The 22,070-nt window shown below is 48.2% G+C and overlaps 1 protein-coding gene across 4 annotated transcripts; it reads left to right on the top strand.

The window, feature by feature from the left end:
- Nucleotides 1–392: 392 nt before the first annotated feature.
- LOC109881063 (transcription factor SPT20 homolog) lies at nt 393–20,261 on the top strand. Of its 4 annotated transcripts, none has more exons than XM_031807850.1 (20): nt 393–471; nt 930–1,021; nt 1,438–1,473; nt 1,593–1,718; nt 3,484–3,610; nt 3,747–3,850; nt 4,907–5,023; nt 6,714–6,767; nt 7,542–7,681; nt 8,081–8,237; nt 8,355–8,411; nt 8,645–8,716; nt 8,849–8,997; nt 9,078–9,110; nt 9,946–10,060; nt 10,155–10,263; nt 10,413–10,619; nt 15,172–15,439; nt 16,668–16,756; nt 18,332–20,261. In XM_031807850.1, the coding sequence occupies exons 2-20, from the start codon at nt 1,019–1,021 to the stop codon at nt 18,436–18,438; spliced, it is 2,070 nt and encodes a 689-aa protein (XP_031663710.1). In that variant the 5' UTR covers nt 393–471; nt 930–1,018; the 3' UTR covers nt 18,439–20,261. The 4 variants fall into 4 exon arrangements, with proteins under 4 accessions (XP_031663710.1, XP_031663708.1, XP_031663709.1 ...); XM_031807848.1 differs by having other exon boundaries at nt 3,747–3,895; XM_031807849.1 differs by having other exon boundaries at nt 423–554.
- The last annotated feature ends 1,809 nt before the right edge of the window (nt 20,262–22,070 follow it).

The following is a 22,070-nucleotide window of genomic DNA, read 5'->3' as shown; positions in this document are numbered from 1 at the left end:
AAGTTGTCAAATATGCCTATGCACAAGTGTCTACTCTTGGGTTACTTTTCAAACTCAACTCACTGATTTCTGAGATCAAACATGATCTGATATAATAGTCCTAAACTATTGATTACTGTATAGGCCTAATCAGTTTACAGTATAATCTGTGCAGTGTGCACACAAGATTCTCCGTCTCAATGAGTAGCTAAATCAAATGTCAACATAATACATCAATGTGCATATCTTATTAAAAGAAAAAATATTGCGTATGTTTTAAAAAACAGTTTTTTAATTCATATATAATTAATATATTTATATATATTTCTTTTAAATATTAATTTCTATCAATATTGCTGAATGAAAAAGTTAGACAGGAGAGTAATTCCAAAGCATTTTCTGCTCTGGGAAGAGTTTTATTTCCTGTCTACTACCCTTACCGGAAGTGTAGCTTCTGTTGTCACACTGGACGAAAATGGCTGCTGCTGTGAGGTTGTTGTTTTCTTTTCTTTTTTCAATGAACGCACTGAAGTAATATATTGTTTTTAAGCATTGGAGTTAAGATCTACAATAAGGCAGGTCCATTCTACTGTTTTAGATTGACTCTGGTTCATGCGTTTTTTTGTCCCAGCTCGCTAACTTTTGCAGTTTCCTCAGAAGAAAGGCTAGCTATGCTAACCTGCTAGCTTCGCTTGCCTGTCAGAATAAAGTTATCATCAAGCTAAATGGGTTATAGTGAAAATAACGCGATTTCTTCAAAATGTATTGATCGAAACTGAGTTATCTTGTACAGACAGATATATTATACATTATTTGTTGAGAAATCGCCACACTATCAAACTTACCTGGACCGTATTTCTACCCGACCCGCTCAAACGGCGGGTGTCTTTACTGTTGTTGATTTGTGGTTTGACCCGGGCTGAGTTTGGTGTCGCTGTGTGTGCATGCAGGGTTTGAATGGTCGCTCTATGGAGGTGATGGTGTGGGGCTAAGGACAGCTGCAAGCGGTCACTCACCCAGCTACCGGTGGCAGACAACGATGGTATGCATCTATTATTTTAATGTATTTAACACGGCAAGTCAGTTAAGAACAAATTGTTATTTACAATCACGGCCTACCGGAGAACAGTGGGTTACCTTGTCAGCTCAGGGATTCGATTCAGCAACCTTTTGGTTATTAGTCCAACAATCTAACCACTAGACTACGCTGCCGACCCATCGATGATATCTCTGTGCGCCTATTGATTGACACTATAGCCAGTATCTATGCACGACTTGTGATCATGCCCGCCCTAGCTATATCTGCTCGCTTGTGTTGACTCTTCCGTTTCCTTTGTAAAGTGTGTCTGCTAGGTAACCATGGCTACAGCTAGCTAGCTCACTATTTATCTGTGTTGCCCTGTGGCCAGACAAGACAACTGAAGACTACAATAATAATTTCAAATGTTCTATTTGCAGAAACAAGTTTTGGAATATGCATTGGATCGGGCTGAGGTAAAAGTTTGTATTTTTATAAATATATATATATATATATATGTGTGTGTGTGTGTGTGTGTGTGTGTGTGTGTGTATCAGTTCAAATACATCAGACTTTTGTGTTTGTCTTCGTTCAGTACATTGTTGAAAGTGCTCGTCAACAGCCAGCCAAGAGGAGAGCGTTGTCCGGAGGGAGGAAGAGTCTATATCAGAAACTATACGAGCTCTACATCGAAGAGTGTGACAAAGAACCAGAGCTCAAGGTAACCAGGTCGAAGTCCAGTCATGTAGAAATAAAAGCATTTGACCTAAACATTGGACCCATTGACTTGTAGCTTCATAACAGAAAGGGAAAACCTGTGTTGTTATTGGAGACTTCAGTTTTCTTCTGGTTTCCTACTGAACGTTGATCCCATTGACCCTGATGTCAATTTTGTACCAGTACAGGGTCAATGTGGTGGCTAAATACAGGGGTACTGGTACAGAGTCAATGTGGAGGCTATATACAGGGGGTACCAGTACAGAGTCAATGTGGAGGCTATATACAGGGGGTACCAGTACAGAGTCAATGTGGAGGCTATATACAGGGGGTACCAGTACAGAGTCAATGTGGAGGCTATATACAGGGGGTACCAGTACAGAGTCAATGTGGAGGCTATATACAGGGGGTACCGGTACAGAGTCAGTGTGGAGACTATATACAGGGTATTACGGGACAGAGTCAGTGTGCAGGGGGTACCGGTACAGAGTCAATGTGGAGGCTATATACAGGGGGTACCAGTACAGAGTCAATGTGGAGGCTATATACAGGGGGTACCAGTACAGAGTCAATGTGGAGGCTATATACAGGGTGTTACGGTACAGAGTCAATGTGGAGGCTATATACAGGGGGTACCAGTACAGAGTCAATGTGGAGGCTATATACAGGGGGTACCAGTACAGAGTCAATGTGGAGGCTATATACAGGGGGTACCAGTACAGAGTCAATGTGGAGGCTATATACAGGGGGTACCAGTACAGAGTCAATGTGGAGGCTATATACAGGGGGTACCGGTACAGAGTCAGTGTGGAGACTATATACAGGGTATTACGGGACAGAGTCAGTGTGCAGGGGGTACCGGTACAGAGTCAATGTGGAGGCTATATACAGGGGGTACCAGTACAGAGTCTATGTGGAGGCTTTATACAGGGGGTACCAGTACAGAGTCAATGTGGAGGCTTTATACAGGGGGTACCAGTACAGAGTCAATGTGGAGGCTTTATACAGGGGGTACCAGTACAGAGTCAATGTGGAGGCTATATACAGGGTATTACGGTACAGAGTCTATGTGGAGGCTTTATACAGGGTATTACGGTACAGAGTCAATGTGGAGGCTATATACAGGGGGTACCGGTACAGAGTCAGTGTGGAGACTATATACAGGGGGTACCAGTACAGAGTCAATGTGGAGGCTATATACAGGGGTTACCGGTACAGAGTCTATGTGGAGGCTATATACAGGGGGTACCGGTACAGAGTCAGTGTGGAGACTATATACAGGGGGTACCGGTACAGAGTCAATGTGGAGGCTATATACAGGGGGTACCGGTACAGAGTCAATGTGGAGGCTATATACAGGGGGTACCAGTACAGAGTCAATGTGGAGGCTATATACAGGGGATACCGGCTAGTTGAAGAGTATTTTCCTATCGTCTCCCCATTCAGAAGCCCTGGAGGAATGTGAATGAATCATCCTGCGTGTCATTATTCACTGTTCCTGTAATCAGTGAATGATGATTGAATATTGTTTTCCTGTTCTTCCTGGTTAGAAGATGTTTAGTAATGCTAATGGAATATTAATTGTTAATGATTATGTCCGAGTCAATGAATTGATTGGTTCATGTCCTTCCCTGTGTAGAGGATAGGATAGGAGTTTGAATGAATTGATTGGTTCATGTCCTTCCCTGTGTAGAGGATAGGAGGAGTTTGATCTTTCAATTGATACGCCTCTATCGTTTAGTGATCGTTGTTCTGTTCTTCCTGGTTAGAAGCTGCGTAGGAATGTCAACCTGCTGGAGAAGCTGGTGTCTCAGGAGTCAGTGTCTTGTCTGGTGGTCAACCTTTACCCCGGCAACCAGGGATACTCCCTCATGCTCCTCGGCAAGAATGGATCTGGTGAGAGTCCGCGATCAATCGATCCTAACCGAACCCTTAAAATCACACACACAGTATATGCTGACGACACCACACTGTATGTAGGTACTGTATGTTTCATTTTGGAAGGATGTTTATGTTTGTTTTTGTTTGCTAGACTCTGAGACGATCCGTCTGCCATATGAGGAAGGACAGCTGTTGGAGTACCTGGACGCCGAGGAGCTTCCTCCTATCCTGGTGGATCTCTTAGAGAAGTCCCAGGTGTGTGTTCCTCCTATCCTGGTGGATCTCTTAGAGAAGTCCCAGGTGTGTGTTCCTCCTATCCTGAGTAGTCCCAGGTGTGTGTTCCTCCTATCCTGGTGGATCTCTTAGAGAAGTCCCAGGTGTGTGTTCCTCCTATCCTGAGTAGTCCCAGGTGTGTGTTCCTCCTATCCTGAGTAGTCCCAGGTGTGTGTTCCTCCTATCCTGAGTAGTCCCAGGTGTGTGTTCCTCCTATCCTGAGTAGTCCCAGGTGTGTGTTCCTCCTATCCTGAGTAGTCCCACGTGTGTGTTCCTCCTATCCTGAGTAGTCCCAGGTGTGTGTTCCTCCTATCCTGAGTAGTCCCAGGTGTGTGTTCCTCCTATCCTGAGTAGTCCCAGGTGTGTGTGTGTGTTTGTATTGCCTCCCTGTCTCTCTCTCCTCTATCTCCCTGTCCCCCCCCTCTGACTCCTTGTCCCCCCCTCTGGCACCTTGTCCCCCCCCTCTGGCTCCTTGTCCCCCCCCTCTGTCTCCTTGTCTCCCCCTCTGTCTCATTGTCACCCCCCTCTGTCTCCTTGTCCCCCCCCTCTGTCTCATTGTCCCCCCACTCTGTCTCCTTGTCCCCCCCTCTGTCTCCTTGTCCCCCCCTCTGTCTCCTTGTCCCCCCCCTCTGTCTCCTTGTCCCCCCCTCTGTCTCCCCGTCCCCCCTCTGACTCCTCGTCCCCCCCTCTGACTCATTGTCTCCCCCTCTGTCTCCTTGTCCCCCCCTCTGTCTCCCCGTCCCCCCACCCCTGTCTCCCCGTCCCCCCTTCTGTCTCCTTGTCACCCCTCTGACTCCTCGTCCCCCCCTCTGACTCATTGTCCCCCCCTCTGTCTCCCCGTCCCCCCCTCGTGTCTCCTTGTCACCCCTCTGACTCCTTTCCCCCCCTCTGACTCCTCGTCCCCCCCTCTGACTCCTCGTCCCCCCCTTCTGACTCCTTGTCCCCCCCTCTGGCTCCTTGTCACCCCTCTGACCCCCCCCTCTGACTCCTCGTCCCCCCCCTCTGACTCCTTGTCCCCCCCTCTGGCTCCTTGTCCAGGTGAACATCTTCCACTGTGGCTGTGTGGTAGCTGAGGTCCGAGACTACAGACAGTCTGGCAACACTAAGATGCCATCCTTCCAGAGCAGACACGTCCTGCTACGACCCACCATGCAGGTAGGAACTAGCGCTGCCTTCTACAATCCTAGAAATATAATGTAAAGAGCAGACACCATGCAGGTAGGAACTATCACTGCCTTCTACAATCCTAGAAATATAACGTAAAGTGCAGACACCATGCAGGTAGGAACTAGCGCTGCCTTCTACAATCCTAGAAATATAATGTAAAGAGCAGACACCATGCAGGTAGGAACTATCACTGCCTTCTACAATCCTAGAAATATAACGTAAAGAGCAGACACCATGCAGGTAGGAACTAGCGCTGCCTTCTACAATCCTAGAAATATAACGTAAAGAGCAGACACCATGCAGGTTGGAACTAGCACTGCGTTCTACAATCCTAGAAATATAACGTAAAGAGCAGACACCATGCAGGTTGGAACTAGCACTGCCTTCTACAATCCTAGAAATATAACGTAAAGAGCAGACACCATGCAGGTTGGAACTAGCAGAAATATAACGTAAAGAGCAGACACCGTGCAGGTGAGAAGCAGGAGAACAGTGGTACTCAAACCTTTTTCAGCGGGGACCCGACCCCGAATCGAACAACACAACCTTAAAGGGATACTTCACGATTTTGGAAATGTCTCTGTCCAGTATGAAGGTAGTTTCGTGAGCCAATGCTAACTAGTGTGAGCGCAATAACTGGGGATCTATGGGTATATCTGTTAGCATGCTAGTAGATGCCCATAGACTTACACACACAATACCCCCACTTTGAATACCATTGCTCTAGAACCATAGACATTAATGGGTAGAACAGACAACATGCAGGTAAGAACCAGGAGAACACTCTAGAAAATGTGCTTTTAACAAGGCACACCTGTTAATTGAAATGCATTCCAGGTTACCTCATGAAGCTGGTTGAGAGAATACCAAGAGTGTGCAAAGCTGTCATCAAGGCAAAGGGTGGCTATTTGAGGAATCTCAAATATAAAATATATTTAGATTTGGTTAACACTTTTTTGGTTACTACATGACTCCATATGTGTTATTTCATAGTGTTGATGTCTTCACTATTATTCCACAATGTAGAAAACTGTAAAAATAAAGAAAAATCCTTGAATGAGTAGTTGTGTCCAAACTTTTGACTGGTACTGTGTGTCAGTAGAACCTGCCATGCAGGAGAAGGAGAGGAGGAGCGCTCTGAGCCACTGCGTCGTAGTGCTTGAGGCGTCACTACAGACCCGGGTCCGATCCCAGGCTGCGTTACAGCCGGCCGTGACAGGGAGACCCATGAGGCGGTACACTCCCGGGTTGGGGGAGGGTTTGGCCGGCCGGGATTTCCTTGTCTCATCTCGCTCTAGCGACTCCTTGTGGCGGGCCGGGAGCCTGCAAGCTGATTTCGGTCGACGACTCGATGGTGTTTCCTCCGACACATTGGTGCGTCTGGCTTCCGGTTTAAGCGAGCAGTGTGTCAAGAAGCAGTGTGGCTTGTCAGGGTCGTGTTTCCTAGGACGCGTGGCTCTCGTCCTTCGTCTCTCCCCAGTTCATACAGGAGTTGCAGCGATGGGACAAGACTGTAACTACCAATTGGAAACCACGAAATTGGGGAGAAAAAGGAGTAAAAGTACAATAAAAATGTATAAAAGAATGATGTGGACATTTATTCCAAAATAGCCGTCTATCAGTACAGCTTGGAACGTGTTGGATACTAAATTCTGACCTTTGACCCTGCTATCCCCAGACACTGATCTGTGATGTCCATGCAATGACCAGTGACCACCACAAATGGACACAGGTGAGTTACCGAGGTCATATGATGGAACACTGAGAAATGTTCTGAGATTCAGTGATGGGGATCTCACATCTGATTTATTTAATTGACCTGCTCTTTTCTCATCATCCCCCTTCATCTTCACTTATTTTCCTCTCTTCTCCTTTCCTCTCCCCTCCACCCTTCTTGCATGTTCCCCCCTTATCACCGCCCTCTTCATCTATCCCCCCTTATCACCGCCCTCTTCATCTATCCCCCCTTATCACCGCCCTCTTCATCTATCCCCCTTATCACCGCCCTCTTCATCTATCCCCCTTCTCTTTCCCTTCCTCTCTCTTCCGCTCTCCCCTTCTCTTTCCCTTCCTCTCTCTTCCGCTCTCCCTTTCTCCCCCACCTCCTCTCTTCTCCCCTTTTCCCTCCACTCATCTCTCCTCTCTTGTCGTCCTCCTCATCTCTCCTCTCTTGTCGTCCTCCTCATCTCTCCTCTCTTGTCCTCCTCTCATCTCTCCTCTTGTCTTCCTTTCATCTCTCCTCTTGTCTTCCTCTCATCTCTCCTCTCTTGTCCTCCTCATTTCTCCTTCTCTCATGTCTCCTCATCTCTCGTCTCACCTCTCTTCTCCTCATCCTCTTATCTCTCATTTCATCTCCTCTCATTTCTCCTAATTTCTCCTCTCCTCTCTCCTCTCTTCTCTCTCTCTTCTCCTCTCATCTCCTCTCTCTCTCCTCTCTCTCTCTTCTCCTCTCTTCTCCTCTCTTCTCATCTCTCCTTTTTCTCCTCCTCCTCTCTCCTCTCTCCAGGATGATAAGTTCCAGTTGGAGAGCCAGTTACTGCTGGCCACAGCTGATCCTCTGTGTCTGGATCCATCTATCTCTGTCACCTGTACAGCCAACCACCTGCTCTATAACAAGCAGAAGATGAACACTCACTCTATGAAACGGTACACACACAGACACACACACACACAGACACACACACACACAGACACACACACACACAGAGACACACACACAAAGACACACACACACAAAGACACACACACACAGAGACACACACACACAGAGACACACACACACACACACACAGAGACACACACACACAGAGACACACACACACACACACACACACACACACACACACACACACACACACAGACACACACACACACAGAGACACACACACACAGAGACACAGACACACACACACACAGACACACACACACACACAGACACACACACACACAGACACACACACAGACACACACACACAGAGACACACACACACACACATACACACACACACACACACACACACTGACCTGTCTCTCCTCTTTCCATAGTTGTTTTAAGCATCACTCTCGGGCGGCACTGAACCGTCAGCAGGAGCTGTCCTACCTGCCCACGCCCCCCCAGCTGCGTCTCTATGACTACCTGCAGAGGAGGAAGGAGAGGAAGCCGGCCCCCTCGATAGACCTGAAGATCTCCAAAGCCGGAAAAGTTGAGATCACAATTACCCTTACCCAATTTACAAACACCTTTTTAGAAATCCAATCCCAACAACACACTGAGTTCAGACTGACCTCTCACCGTTCTGTCCCCTTCTCTCGTTTACAGTGTGTGGACATGTGGAAACAGAGCCACTGCCAACTCTCTGTCCCCAAGGAGATTGATGTGAGTCTTTTCTCAACCACTAGTGACTAGTACTGAGATATGGACCAGGGTCGGGGGTCAATATCAATTGAAGTCAGTCATTTCAGGAAGTGATTTAAATGAAAAATACATTTTTTAAAAATTTAAAAAATAGTTTCTCCTTTTTCAGCTTATTGAAAATAGATGCCAATTTTTTTATATCTATATTAAATGATTGAGTAGTGTCCATGCTCAGACTGTCTCTGTGTTCCCAGGTAGAGAAATATGCAGTGGTAGAGAAGTCAGTGAAGTTGCAGGAATCTCAGCCCACTGTCTGGCCTGCAGAGGTAAGACCTCTCACTTCCTGGTGTCACACTCTTTATCTTCCCCTCTTACTGAACCACTGTCTGGCCTGCAGAGGTAAGACTTCTCACTTCCTGGTGTCACACTCTTTATCCCCCCCCCCCCCCCCCGGACAGGAAGTGATAGATGACTATACGTTTGAGTGTGAGGTCGGAGGCCAGAGGACCAAGGTGTCCATCTTCCAGTCGGTGGGCGACCCTCTGGTCTACGGAAAGATCTACTGCGCTGAGGAAGACAGCAGCGACCTTCACCTCGTACACCCAGCGTAAGGAGTGGGGGAGGGTGCAAACCCGCAGAGGAACATCAGATTTTGCCTGGCTTTGACAGTGTCATTCTTCCCACCAGGTTCCTAATAGGCTCAAAGAGAGATGCTGATCGGTAAGTGACTTGTCTATTTGTCCTTTCTGAAAACATTTGTTCTCTGTTGTAGGGCGTTGACTGTGCTCTAGGGCGTTGACTGTGCTCTAGGGCGTTGACTGTGCTCTAGGGCGTTGACTGTGCTCTAGGGCGTTGACTGTGCTCTAGGGCGTTGACTGTGTTGTAGGGCTGTGACTGTGTTGTAGGGCGTTGACTGTGTTGTAGGGCGTTGAGTGTGTTGACTGTGTTGTAGGGCTGTGACTGTGTTGTAGGGCGTTGACTGTGTTGTAGGGCGTTGACTGTGTTGTTGGGCGTTGACTGTGTTGTAGGGTGTTGACTGTGGGGGCCGTTGACTGTGTTGACTGTGTTGTGGGGCGTTGACTGTTGTAGGCCGTTGACTGTGTTGTAGGGCGTTGACTGTTGACTGTGTTCTGGGGCGTTGACTGTGTTGTAGGGCGTTGGCTGTGTTGTGGGGCATTGACTGTGTTGACTGTGTTGTAGGGCGTTGACTGTGTTGACTGTGTTCTGGGGCGTTGACTGTGTTGTAGGGCGTTGGCTGTGTTGTGGGGCGTTGACTGTGTTGTAGGGCGTTGACTGTGTTCTGGGGCGTTGACTGTGTTGTAGGGCGTTGGCTGTGTTGTGGGGCGTTGACTGTGTTGTGGGGCGTTGACTGTGTTGTGGGGCGTTGACTGTGTTGTGGGGCGTTGACTGTGTTGTGGGGCGTTGACTGTGTTGTGGGGCGTTGACTGTGTTGTGGGGCGTTGACTGTGTTGTAGGGCGTTGACTGTGTTGTAGGGCATTGACTGTGTTGTAGGGCGTTGACTGGTGTGTGTGTGTGTGTGTGTGTGTGTTCCAGGTTTCTATCCCAGTATAAAGGTGTGTATGAGCAGGACGTGAAGTGCCAGGTGAAAATGTCTCGGAACTCAGGCATCATGGGACAGAACCAACTCTCAGCCAGTAGAGAGACAGAGGTACACACCACAACACACTGTAGAACCAACTCTGAGCCTGGCAGAGAGACAGAGCTTGTTGTTGATTCACCTAATGCCCGTTGTGTGTCCCCAGGTGGATGGTCTATCAGCCTTGGTTCAGTCGTCAGGTGTGTTGGGGAAGGGGGTGAAGCACCGGCCTCCCCCCATCAAAATACCCTCCGGGTCGGGCAGCAGCTCCTCAGGTTACCCCCCTCTCTAACCAGCCTGGAGGTCTGCGGCTGCATCTCATACCAGAAAGTTGTTCTTCTCTACTTGACATCTGATTGGTGCTTCTACTTTCTCCCATCTCTCTCTCTCCCTGCTCCCTCTCTTCCTCCTCTCCTCTCCCCAGGTAACCTGTATAGTTCAGCCCAGGCTACCAGTGGTCTCCTTAAGTGTCTTACGCCCCCCCCAGGAACAGGCCCCGGCTCAGCCAAGCCCCAGTCTCTGAGTAGGAAGCACTCTGTGGAGCTGGGGCAGGGGTTACAGCTGGGGGGGCAGTTAGGACAGGTGGGGTTGTTGTCCCCGGCAGCCCTATCTCCCATGGCGTCGACACAGAGTGAGTACCTGACCAGTCTGTCAAATGGTCAGTCAGTCTATCAAACAGTCAGTCAGTCTATAAAACAGTCAGTCAGTCTATAAAACAGTCAGTCAACCAGCCTATCAAACGGTCAGTCAACCAGTCTGTCAAACGGTCAGTCAGTCAAACAGTCAGCCAGGCTATCAAACAGTCAGTCAGTCTATCAAACAGTCAGTCAGTCTATCAAACGGTCAGTCAGTCTATCAAACAGTCAGTCAGTCTATCAAACGGTCAGTCAGTCAAACAGTCAGCCAGGCTATCAAACAGTCAGTCAGTCTATCAAACGGTCAGTCAGTCTGTCAAACGGTCAGTCAGCCAGTCTGTCAAACAGTCAGCCAGGCTATCAAACAGTCAGTCTGTCAGTCTATCAAACGGTCAGTCAGTCAAACAGTCAGCCAGGCTATCAAACAGTCAGCCAGGCTATCAAACAGTCAGCAGTCTATCAAACAGTCAATCATGTGTGAAAGATGGCGCCAACAGCGAAGGCTTACGAGTTCCAACCCAATCAGAGAAGGCTTACGAGTTCCAACCCAATCAGAGAAGGCTTACGAGTTCCAACCCAATCAGAGACGGCTTACGAGTTCCAACCCAATCAGAGAAGGCTTACAAGTTCCAACCCAATCAAATCAAATCAAATTTATTTATATAGCCCTTCGTACATCAGCTGATATCTCAAAGTGCTGTACAGAAACCCAGCCTAAAACCCCAAACAGCAAGCAATGCAGGTGTAGAAGCACGGTGGCTAGGAAAAACTCCCTAGAAAGGCCAATACCTAGGAAGAAACCTAGAGAGGAACCAGGCTATGTGGGGTGGCCAGTCCTCTTCTGGCTGTGCCGGGTGGAGATTATAACAGAACATGGCCAAGATGTTCAAATGTTCATAAATGACCAGCATGGTCGAATAATAATAAGGCAGAACAGTTGAAACTGGAGCAGCAGCACAGTCAGGTGGAAGTTGAAACTGGAGCAGCAGCATGGCCAGGTGGACTGGGGACAGCAAGGAGTCATCATGTCAGGTAGTCCTGGGGCATGGTCCTAGGGCTCAGGTCAGTTGAAACTGGAGACGGCTTACGAGTTCCAACCCAATCAGAGACGGCTTACGAGTTCCAACCCAATCAGAGACGGCTTACGAGTTCCAACCCAATCAGAGACGGCTTACGAGTTCCAACCCAATCAGAGACGGCTTACGAGTTCCAACCCAATCAGAGACGGCTTATGAGTTCCAACCCAATCAGAGACGGCTTACGAGTTCCAACCCAATCAGAGACGGCTTACGAGTTCCAACCCAATCAGAGACGGCTTATGAGTTCCAACCCAATCAGAGACGGCTTACGAGTTCCAACCCAATCAGAGAAGGCTTACGAGTTCCAACCCAATCAGAGACGGCTTACGAGTTCCAACCCAATCAGAGAAGGCTTACGAGTTCCAACCCAATCAGAGAAGGCTTACGAGTTCCAACCCAATCAGAGACGGCTTACGAGTTCCAACCCAATCAGAGACGGCTTACGAGTTCCAACCCAATCAGAGACGGCTAACGAGTTCCAACCCAATCAGAGAAGGCTTACGAGTTCTAACCCAATCAGAGAAGGCTTACGAGTTCCAACCCAATCAGAGAAGGCTTACGAGTTCCAACCCAATCAGAGAAGGCTTACGAGTTCCAACCCAATCAGAGAAGGCTTACGAGTTCCAACCCACTCTTTTCTATTAAGTGACTTTAGTATTTATCTTAACTTTGTACATAAAGTTTATACTAGTATCACATATGACCACCAAGCACTTCTGGACATGGGATCGACAGTTACTAACCTCCATTTAGACTTCAAATATGATTTAATCTCCAGCTCAGCTGTTCCACTGTTCATACCCGACCCTATTCCTTTGTTCCATGTGCTGTCAAAATGCTGCAGGCATAAACGTGGGAGAGGGGGTGAAGTCCTGGCTCCCCTCCATTTTCGAATGTCCAGTCACTGGAGAATAAGATGGATGAGCTTCATTCGAGAGTCTCCTACCAGATGTAAAAAAAAAAGTTATATTTTTTAAAATAAAATTACCCCTTTTTCTCCCCAATTTTGTGGTACCCAGTTGGTAGTTACAGTCTTGTCTCATCGCTGCAACTCCCGCATGGACTCGGGAGAGGCGAAGGTCGAGAGCCATGCGTCCTCCGAAACACAACTGCTTCTTGACACAACGCCCATCCAACCCGGAAGCCAGCCGCACCAATGTGTCGGAGGAAACGCCGTACACCTGGCGACCTGGTCAGCGTGCACTGTGCCCGGCCTGCCACAGGAGTCGCTAGTGCGCAATGAGACAAGAATATCCTTGCCGGCCAAACCCTCCCCTAACCCGGATGACGCTGGGCCAATTGTGCTTCACCCCATGGACCTCCCGTTCGTGACAGAGCCTGGGCTCGAACCCATAATCTCTTGTGGCACAGCTAGCTAGCACCGCACCACCCGGGAGGGACTCCTATCAGAGAGGCTTGAACAGCTTCAATATTATGTGTCTGGATGATGACACTGTGCACGTAGTACTCTGTAGATTCCCAGTGGCAGCAGGACGGCCGACTTCGAAGGAACACAAAGGGAGGTGTTTTCTCATAAATAACAGCTGCTTCTAGTGTGAAGGAAATCTTGAGCTTTTGCTCACTCGATATATAGAATACCTCATGGTAAACTGCAGACCCTTTAATCTACCAAGAGAGTTCTCATCAGTAATTATCACGGCTTGTCTACATTCCTCCACAAGCCAACACCACTCTGGCAACTCAATCAACTGTATGGGGCCATAAAACAAACAAGAAACCGTTGACCCAGAGGCAGCGTTTCTGGTGGGCGGGGACTTTAATGTGGGTAGGCTTAAAACCGTCCTACCTCACTTCTACCAATACGTCTCCTGCACCACTAGGGGCGCTAGACTTCTATTCTACCCACAGAAACGCACACAAGGCCCTCCCTCGTCCTTCTTCTGGCAATTCTGACCATGACTCCCATTGTCCTGCTTCCAAAACAAAAGCTCAAACAGGAAGTACCAGTGATGCGTTCAATACGGAAGTGATCAGACGAAGCGGTTGCTAAGCTACAAGACTGTTTTGCTAGTACAGAACTGGGATATGTTCTGTGACTCAATCCGATAGCACTGAGGCGTTTAACCACATTAGTCACGGGCTTCACCAATAAGTGCATCTACGATGTCGTCCCCACAGTGACTACAAGAGTGTATCCAAACGGAACATCGGGGCTCGTTCTCAAATCGTGCGCAGACCAGCTGGAGGGTGTCAGTCTGTAATCCCAACATGTTTCAAACTGATCACCATCGTCCCTGTTCCCAACAGCTCCTTAGGTAACCTGCCTAAATGCACTCACAGATGTAATTATGAAGTGCTTTGAAAGGCTGGTCGTGACATTCACATCAACAGCATCAATAGAGACACCATAGACCCACTCCGATTCGCATACCACCCCAACAGATCCAACAGATCCCCAACAGATCCACAGGTGACGCAATCTCATTTGCACATCACAGTGCCCTCTCCCACCTGGACAAGAGGGGAAATAACTATATGAGAAGGCAATTCATAGAAAATGAAACTAGATCCCCTACATATGGGACTGAAACTAGATCCCCTACATATGGGACTGAAACTAGATCCCCTACATATGGGACTGAAACTAGATCCCCTACATAATTAACTGAAACTAGATCCCCTACATATGGGACTGAAACTAGATCCCCTACATATGGGACTGAAACTAGATCCCCTACATATGGGACTGAAACTAGATCCCCTACATATGGGACTGAAACTCAATTCCCTACATACTGGTCTGAAACTAGATCCCCTACATACTGGTCTGAAACTAGATCCCCCTACAACATACTGGTCTGAAACTAGATCCCCCTACAACATACTGGTCTGAAACTAGATCCCCCTACAACATACTGGTCTGAGACTAGATCTCCTAGAAGAGGTTCTCTTCTGTACTGTTCAACCAGTCCAGTAAATGTGTAGGAGCATATCTAATAACTTGATGTAATACATGGTTTTGGTAACATGTTACAAATGCTTACTATGTAACCAAGTTGTAACAGTATATACCTGTTTGTGTAATTACCATGAACCCCCTCTTGGCCCGGACCCCTTCTTCTCTTCCCCCTTCCCCCTCTTCTCCATGACCCTCTCTTCCTCCTGACCCCCTCTTCTCCCCCCTCTTCTCCCTGACCCCCTCTACTCTCCCCCCTCTTCCTCCTGACCCCCTCTTCTCCCCCCTCTTCCCCCTATTCTCTCCCCCCTCTTCCCCGTGACCCCCTCTTCTCTCCCCCCCCCTCTTCTCTTCCCCCTGACCACCTCTTCTCTACCCCCTCTTCTCTCCCCTCTTCTCTCCCCCCTCTTCTCTACCCCTTCTTCCCCCTGACCACCTCTTCTCTCCCCCTTCTTCTCCATGACCCCCTCTTCTCTACCCCTTCTTCTCCACGACCCCCTCTTCTCTACCCCACTTTTCTCTCCCTGACCACCTCTCTCTCTCCTCTCTCAGGATCGGGGACCCCGAAGCCGTCCACCCCCACCAACACCCCTTGTTCCACCCCTCACCCCCCCGACTCCCTCCTTTCCCTCCCTCCCTCCGTCACCCCCACCCCTCCGGACCCCCAGGCCCTCCTGACCTCCCAGCAGCAGCTGTCCCTACCTGTAATGACCATCCCTCTACCCACCATGAGAACCTCCATCACAACAGGAACCAGCTCCTCTCAGGTCATGGCTAACCCTGCTGGACTCAACTTCCTCAACGTGGTGGGATCTGTCTGGTAAGGATCTGCATACTCTTAATAGATAATAATAATAATAGATATGAATAGAGTGTTATCCAGACAGAAAAGAGAAATAGGCATACATTTTTATTTTGATTTAGAGCAATAAAGAAATTGAATAATTTAACTGAGCAAACCAGAAACCTTTCAATAAATTACATTTAAAACCAATACTTTTAAACCATTTTAAATATAACACATAGGGAAGGTGTGCTGGACTATGGTAGATGAAGAATCAATATCTATGTATTTATCGGGTCAATATGTTAATGTGTTATGTCTGTTTGTAAGATATATCTATATCTATAGATGCATTATATATATATCTATATCTATATGTATGTGTGAAAAATATGTTCGTATTTTAATGTTTAAGGACTCTTGTCAGATTAGTTCAAATGAGGACAAAAATATATAAAAATCAAAACCTAGTTGTTTTAAAACCTCCAAGGACCTTTTGATTCTATCACAAAGCCAGAACTGAAACCTCATGCTAATTGTCATGAAACCCTTGGTCAATCCGGCAAGCTAGTTCAGGGATGCAATAAAATGGTGTCTGGGGATCCCTGAGGATAGGGTTTTGAAAACCACTCTGCTCCTTGCTTCTACATCTGCATTGTTTGCTGTTTGGGGGTTTTTAGGCTGAGTTTCTGTACAAACACTTTGAGATATCAGCTGATGTAAGAAGGGCTTTATAAATACATTTGATTTGATTCTACCTACTCTATTTGTCTGGTTCTACAGGAACCTCGTAAAACTTATGGACGATTAGTAAAGGTTAAACCAAGTTTATTCACCCATTGGGCCGATACAGCTGATTAAGACAAATCCATCTATTTCCACCAGGGGTAATATATATATATATATACACTCCAGTTTGGATGGAGTCTCCTCCTTCTCTCTAAACATTACATCTCTATTACTAGGCAGGAAGTTAAGTGATACACTGTTCCTTGTCTGAGTTATACCTCAGTCTGTCTTTCTCAATAGCAAGGCTATGCTCACCGAGTCTCTCTCTCTCTCAATTCAATTCAATTCAATTCAAGGGCTTTATTGGCATGGGAAACATGTGTTAACATTGCCAAAGCAAGTGAGGTAGACAACATACAAAGTGAATATATAAAGTGAAAAACAACAAAAATGAACAGTAAACATTACACATACAGAAGTTTCAAAACAGTCTCTCTCTCTCTCTCTCTCTCTCTCTCTCTGTGTGTCTGTGCAGCAGTCCCCAGACTCTGATGACTTCCAGTCAGATGTTGGGTCCTGGTCTCAACCTGAGTGGTCTGGGAGGACTGATGCCTACCACACCAGGTAACACAGACTGCCTACACACAGTCAGATAACACAGACTGCCTACACACAGTCAGGTAACACTGACAGCCTACCACGCAGACAGCCTACCACACAGTCAGGTAACACAGACAGCCTACCACGCAGACAGCCTACCACACAGTCAGGTAACACAGACAGCCTACCACGCAGACAGCCTACCACACAGTCAGGTAACACAGACTGCCTACCACGCAGACAGCCTACCACACAGTCAGGTAACACAGACAGCCTACCACGCAGACAGCCTACCACACAGACAGCCTACCACACAGTCAGGTAACACAGACAGCCTACCACACAGTCAGGTAACACAGACTGCCTACCACACAGTCAGGTAACACAGACTGCCTACCACACAGACTGCCTACCACACAGTCAGGTAACCCTGTCTGTTTTGCCCCATAGTTGTGCACGTATCTTGTTGCTAGACAACCAACCCGTCAGTTTTGTTGCTAGACAACCAACCCGTCAGTTTTGTTGCTAGACAACCAACCCGTCAGTTTTGTTGCTAGACAACCAACCCGTCAGTTTTGTTGCTAGACAACCAACCCGTCAGTTTTGTTGCTAGACAACCAACCCGTCAGTTTTGTTGCTAGACAACCAACCCGTCAGTTTTGTTGCTAGACAACCAACCTGTCAGTTTTGTTGCTAGACAACCAACCCGTCAGTTTTGTTGCTAGACAACCAACCCGTCAGTTTTGTTGCTAGACAACCAACCCGTCAGTTTTGTTGCTAGACAACCAACCCGTCAGTTTTGTTGCTAGACAACCAACCCGTCAGTTTTGTTGCTAGACAACCAACCCGTCAGTTTCGTTGCTAGACAACCAACCCGTCAGTTTCGTTGCTAGACAACCAACCCGTCAGTTTCGTTGCTAGACAACCAACCCGTCAGTTTCGTTGCTAGACAACCAACCCGTCAGTTTCGTTGCTAGACAACCAACCCGTCAGTTTCGTTGCTAGACAACCAACCCGTCAGTTTTGTTGCTAGACAACCAACCCGGCAGTTTTGTTGCTAGACAACCAACCCGGCAGTTTTGTTGCTAGACAACCAACCCGGCAGTTTCGTTGCTAGACAACCAACCCGGCAGTTTCGTTGCTAGACAACCAACCCGGCATAAAGTCATGTTCCGTTGCCTCCGTTAAAGCTGCAATATGTCACTTTTTGGGGACCTGATCTAATTCACATAGAAATAGGAGTTATAGATCTGTCCTTCCCATTGAACGCAGGTCTAAGAAGCAGTAGATATGTTCGTTGTGGGTTATTTCTATGCTTCCCGTGTTTAAGTTGAGTTTTTCCGTCAAACTATTTTTCAGCAGCAGTTTAAATAATGATTCTCTACAATTTTAGAACTTTAGCAAATCTTTAAATTACAGGATGGCAGGAAATGACGAACCTGTTTTGTCCAGCTGGTTGCTGCCTTGGCATGTTAAATGACGAACCTGTTTTGTCCAGCTGGTTGCTGCCTTGGCATGTTAAATGACGAACCTGTTTTGTCCAGCTGGTTGCTGCCTTGGCATGTTAAATGACAATAACTTATTTCCTCCCTCCCTCAGTTGCAATTCTTGCACCACCAAATGCAGCAGCAGCAAATGGCTATGGGGGAGACGGGCCCTCAGGGGGCGTCGCCACGGCTACATACCGCCAGCCAACCAATAAGTAAGACCAAGAGGAGCACACCGCAGCCCCTCCCCCAATCATGATGACCCCCCCCAACCAAGAGGAGCACACCGCAGCCCCTCCCCAGCCAAGAGGAGCACACCGCAGCCCCTCCCCCAATCATGATGCCCCCCCCCCCCCCAGCCAACCAAAGAGGAGCATGCCACAGCCCCTCCCCAAATCATGATTGAGAGAACTCAACCCCTATACCTCTCTATAGTGTACTCCTACCCCAGTCTCATTGAGGAGACTATAGGCAAAAAATACTTTTCCTTTTTTTCCATTCTGTAGCTGGGAGATGATGTAATAATAACTGTTCGGTTGGCGTGCCAACCACGTCCTGACAACCTATTATTTAGAAGATGGTTCTTCCTACCAGCCTGCTGTCCTGTTACTTCCTCATATGACATCACAGTGTCCTCTACAGGGCCGTTGATTCAAACAGGGACTGGATGGGCACAGGGACTGGATAGACACAGGGACTGGATAGACACAGGGACTGGATGGGCACAGGGACTGGATGGGCACAGGGACTGGATGGGCACAGGGACTGGATGGGCACAGGGACTGGATGGGCACAGGGACTGCTCCTGGATAGACACAGGGACTGGATGGACACAGGGACTGGATGGACACAGGGACTGGATGGGCACAGGGACTGGATAGACACAGGGACTGGATAGACACAGGGACTGGATTCAAACAGAGCTCCTGGATGGACACAGGGACTGGATAGACACAGGGACTGGATAGACACAGGGACTGGATAGACACAGGGACTGCTCCTGGATAGACACAGGGACTGGATGGGCACAGGGACTGGATAGACACAGGGACTGCTCCTGGATAGACACAGGGACTGGATGGACACAGGGACTGGATGGACACAGGGACTGGATGGACACAGGGACTGGATAGACACAGGGACTGCTCCTGGATAGACACAGGGACTGCTCCTGGATAGACACAGGGACTGCTCCTGGATAGACACAGGGACTGCTCCTGGATAGACACAGGGACTGCTCCTGGATGGACACAGGGACTGGATGGACACAGGGACTGGATGGACACAGGGACTGGATGGACACAGAGACTGGATAGACACAGAGACTGGATAGACACAGGGACTGGATAGACACAGGGACTGGATAGACACAGGGACTGGATGGGCACAGGGACTGGATAGACACAGGGACTGCTCCTGGATAGACACAGGGACTGGATAGACACAAGGACTGGATAGACACAGGGACTGGATGGGCACAGGGACTGGATAGACACAGGGACTGCTCCTGGATAGACACAGGGACTGGATGGACACAGGGACTGCTCCTGGATAGACACAGGGACTGCTCCTGGATGGACACAGGGACTGGATGGACACAGGGACTGGATAGACACAGAGACTGGATAGACACAGGGACTGGATAGACACAGGGACTGGATAGACACAGGGACTGCTCCTGGATGGACAACAGCTCCTGGTTCTGTGTGTATCTAAAATGCCATCCTATCCCCTTACTTTTGACAAGGGCACTATGTATGGAATTACGGTGGTATTTTCAGACACCGATGATCTAACCGATGATCTAATAAGATTTTCCCAGCATGCAATGCGGAGTGCAATTTTTTTATAATAAGGCATTTCCTTGTGGGGGTGGAAGGGGGCGGGATTAAGAAGAGTATATTCATATTAGAAATCATGTGACATTTCTGGGACAGAAATTAAATGGTCTTTGTCAGCAGTTTTATTGTGTAATAAAGAAGAAACTATGTATATATTGACAGGAAAATATAACTTTTAAAGAAAATAAAAAAGTGTGTTTATTCCGGTGTCTTGACGCTCTGTAGGAATTTGTCGATGAGTTTGCAGATCTCTCGATGTCTCATCGTGGCCCGGCTGATACAGTCCTGAAGCTTCTCACCCGATAATGATGTACCGCCTGGAGAAGACGAGAGTTTAGCATAGACACAACAGTTGACCTATAAACTTGAGTTATTTTAAGAGGGGCCATAAAGAAGTATATTTGGGGGTAGGATTTACGGGTTGTTTTGGAACTGGGGAAGAGGCTAGCTAGTGGATTCTTAGGGACTGAGTTGGAAAGAAAGATGGACTTGGTATTGGGCAAGGAAGGAGTTGGTTTCAGACTGGTTTAATGGTTGATTGGGGCCTAGGGACGTGGTTGGTTTCAGACTGGTTTAAGGGTTGGTTGGGGCCTAGGGAAGGGGTTGGTTTCAGACTGGTTGAATGGTTGATTGGGGCCTAGGGAAGGCGTTGGTTTCAGACTGGTTGAATGGTTGATTGGGGCCTAGGGAAGGAGTTGGTTTCAGACTACTTTAATGGTTGATTGGGGCCTAGGGAAGGCGTTGGTTTCAGACTAGTTTAATGGTTGATTGGGGCCTAGGGAAGGAGTTGGTTTCAGACTACTTTAATGGTTGATTGGGGCCTAGGGAAGGCGTTGGTTTCAGACTAGTTTAATGGTTGATTGGGGCCTAGGGAAGGAGTTGGTTTCAGACTAGTTTAAGGGTTGATTGGGGCCTAGGGAAGTGGTTGGTTTCAGACTGGTTTAAGGGTTGATTGGGGCCTAGGGAAGGAGTTGGTTTCAGACTGATTGGGGCCTAGGGAAGGGGTTGGTTTCAGACTGGTTTAAGGGTTGATTGGGGCCTAGGGAAGGAGTTGGTTTCAGACTAGTTTAAGGGTTGATTGGGGCCTAGGGAAGGAGTTGGTTTCAGACTGATTGGGGCCTAGGGAAGGGGTTGGTTTCAGACTGGTTTAAGGGTTGATTGGGGCCTAGGGAAGGAGTTGGTTTCAGACTAGTTTAATGGTTGATTGGGGCCTAGGGAAGTGGTTGGTTTCAGACTGGTTTAAGGGTTGATTGGGGCCTAGGGAAGGAGTTGGTTTCAGACTGATTGGGGCCTAGGGAAGGGGTTGGTTTCAGACTGGTTTAAGGGTTGATTGGGGCCTAGGGAAGGAGTTGGTTTCAGACTAGTTTAATGGTTGATTGGGGCCTAGGGAAGTGGTTGGTTTCAGACTGGTTTAAGGGTTGATTGGGGCCTAGGGAAGGAGTTGGTTTCAGACTGATTGGGGCCTAGGGAAGGGGTTGGTTTCAGACTGGTTTAAGGGTTGATTGGGGCCTAGGGAAGGAGTTGGTTTCAGACTAGTTTAATGGTTGATTGGGGCCTAGGGAAGGGGTTGGTTTCAGACTGGTTTAAGGGTTGATTGGGGCCTAGGGAAGGGGTTGGTTTCAGACTGGTTTAAGGGTTGATTGGGGCCTAGGGAAGGGGTTGGTTTCAGACTGGTTTAAGGGTTGATTGGGGCCTAGGGACGGGGTTGGTTTCAGACTGGTTTAAGGGTTGGTTGGGGCCTAGGGAAGGAGTTGGTTTCAGACTGGTTTAAGGGTTGGTTGGGGCCTAGGGACAGGGTTCGTTTCAGACTGGTTTAAGGGTTGGTTGGGGCCTAGGGACGGGGTTGGTTTCAGACTGATTGGGGCATAGGGAAGGGGTTGGTTTCAGACTGGTTTAAGGGTTGGTTGGGGCCTAGGGACGGGGTTGGTTTCAGCCTGATTGGGGCCTAGGGAAGGGGTTGGTTTCAGACTGGTTTAAGGGTTGATTGGGGCCTAGGGAAGGGGTTGGTTT

This window comes from Oncorhynchus kisutch, linkage group LG28, assembly GCF_002021735.2.
Source record: "Oncorhynchus kisutch isolate 150728-3 linkage group LG28, Okis_V2, whole genome shotgun sequence".
Lineage (NCBI taxonomy): Eukaryota > Metazoa > Chordata > Actinopteri > Salmoniformes > Salmonidae > Oncorhynchus > Oncorhynchus kisutch.
The sequence above is the reverse complement of the archived record's forward strand: the minus strand, read 5'-3'. Positions and strand labels throughout refer to the sequence as shown.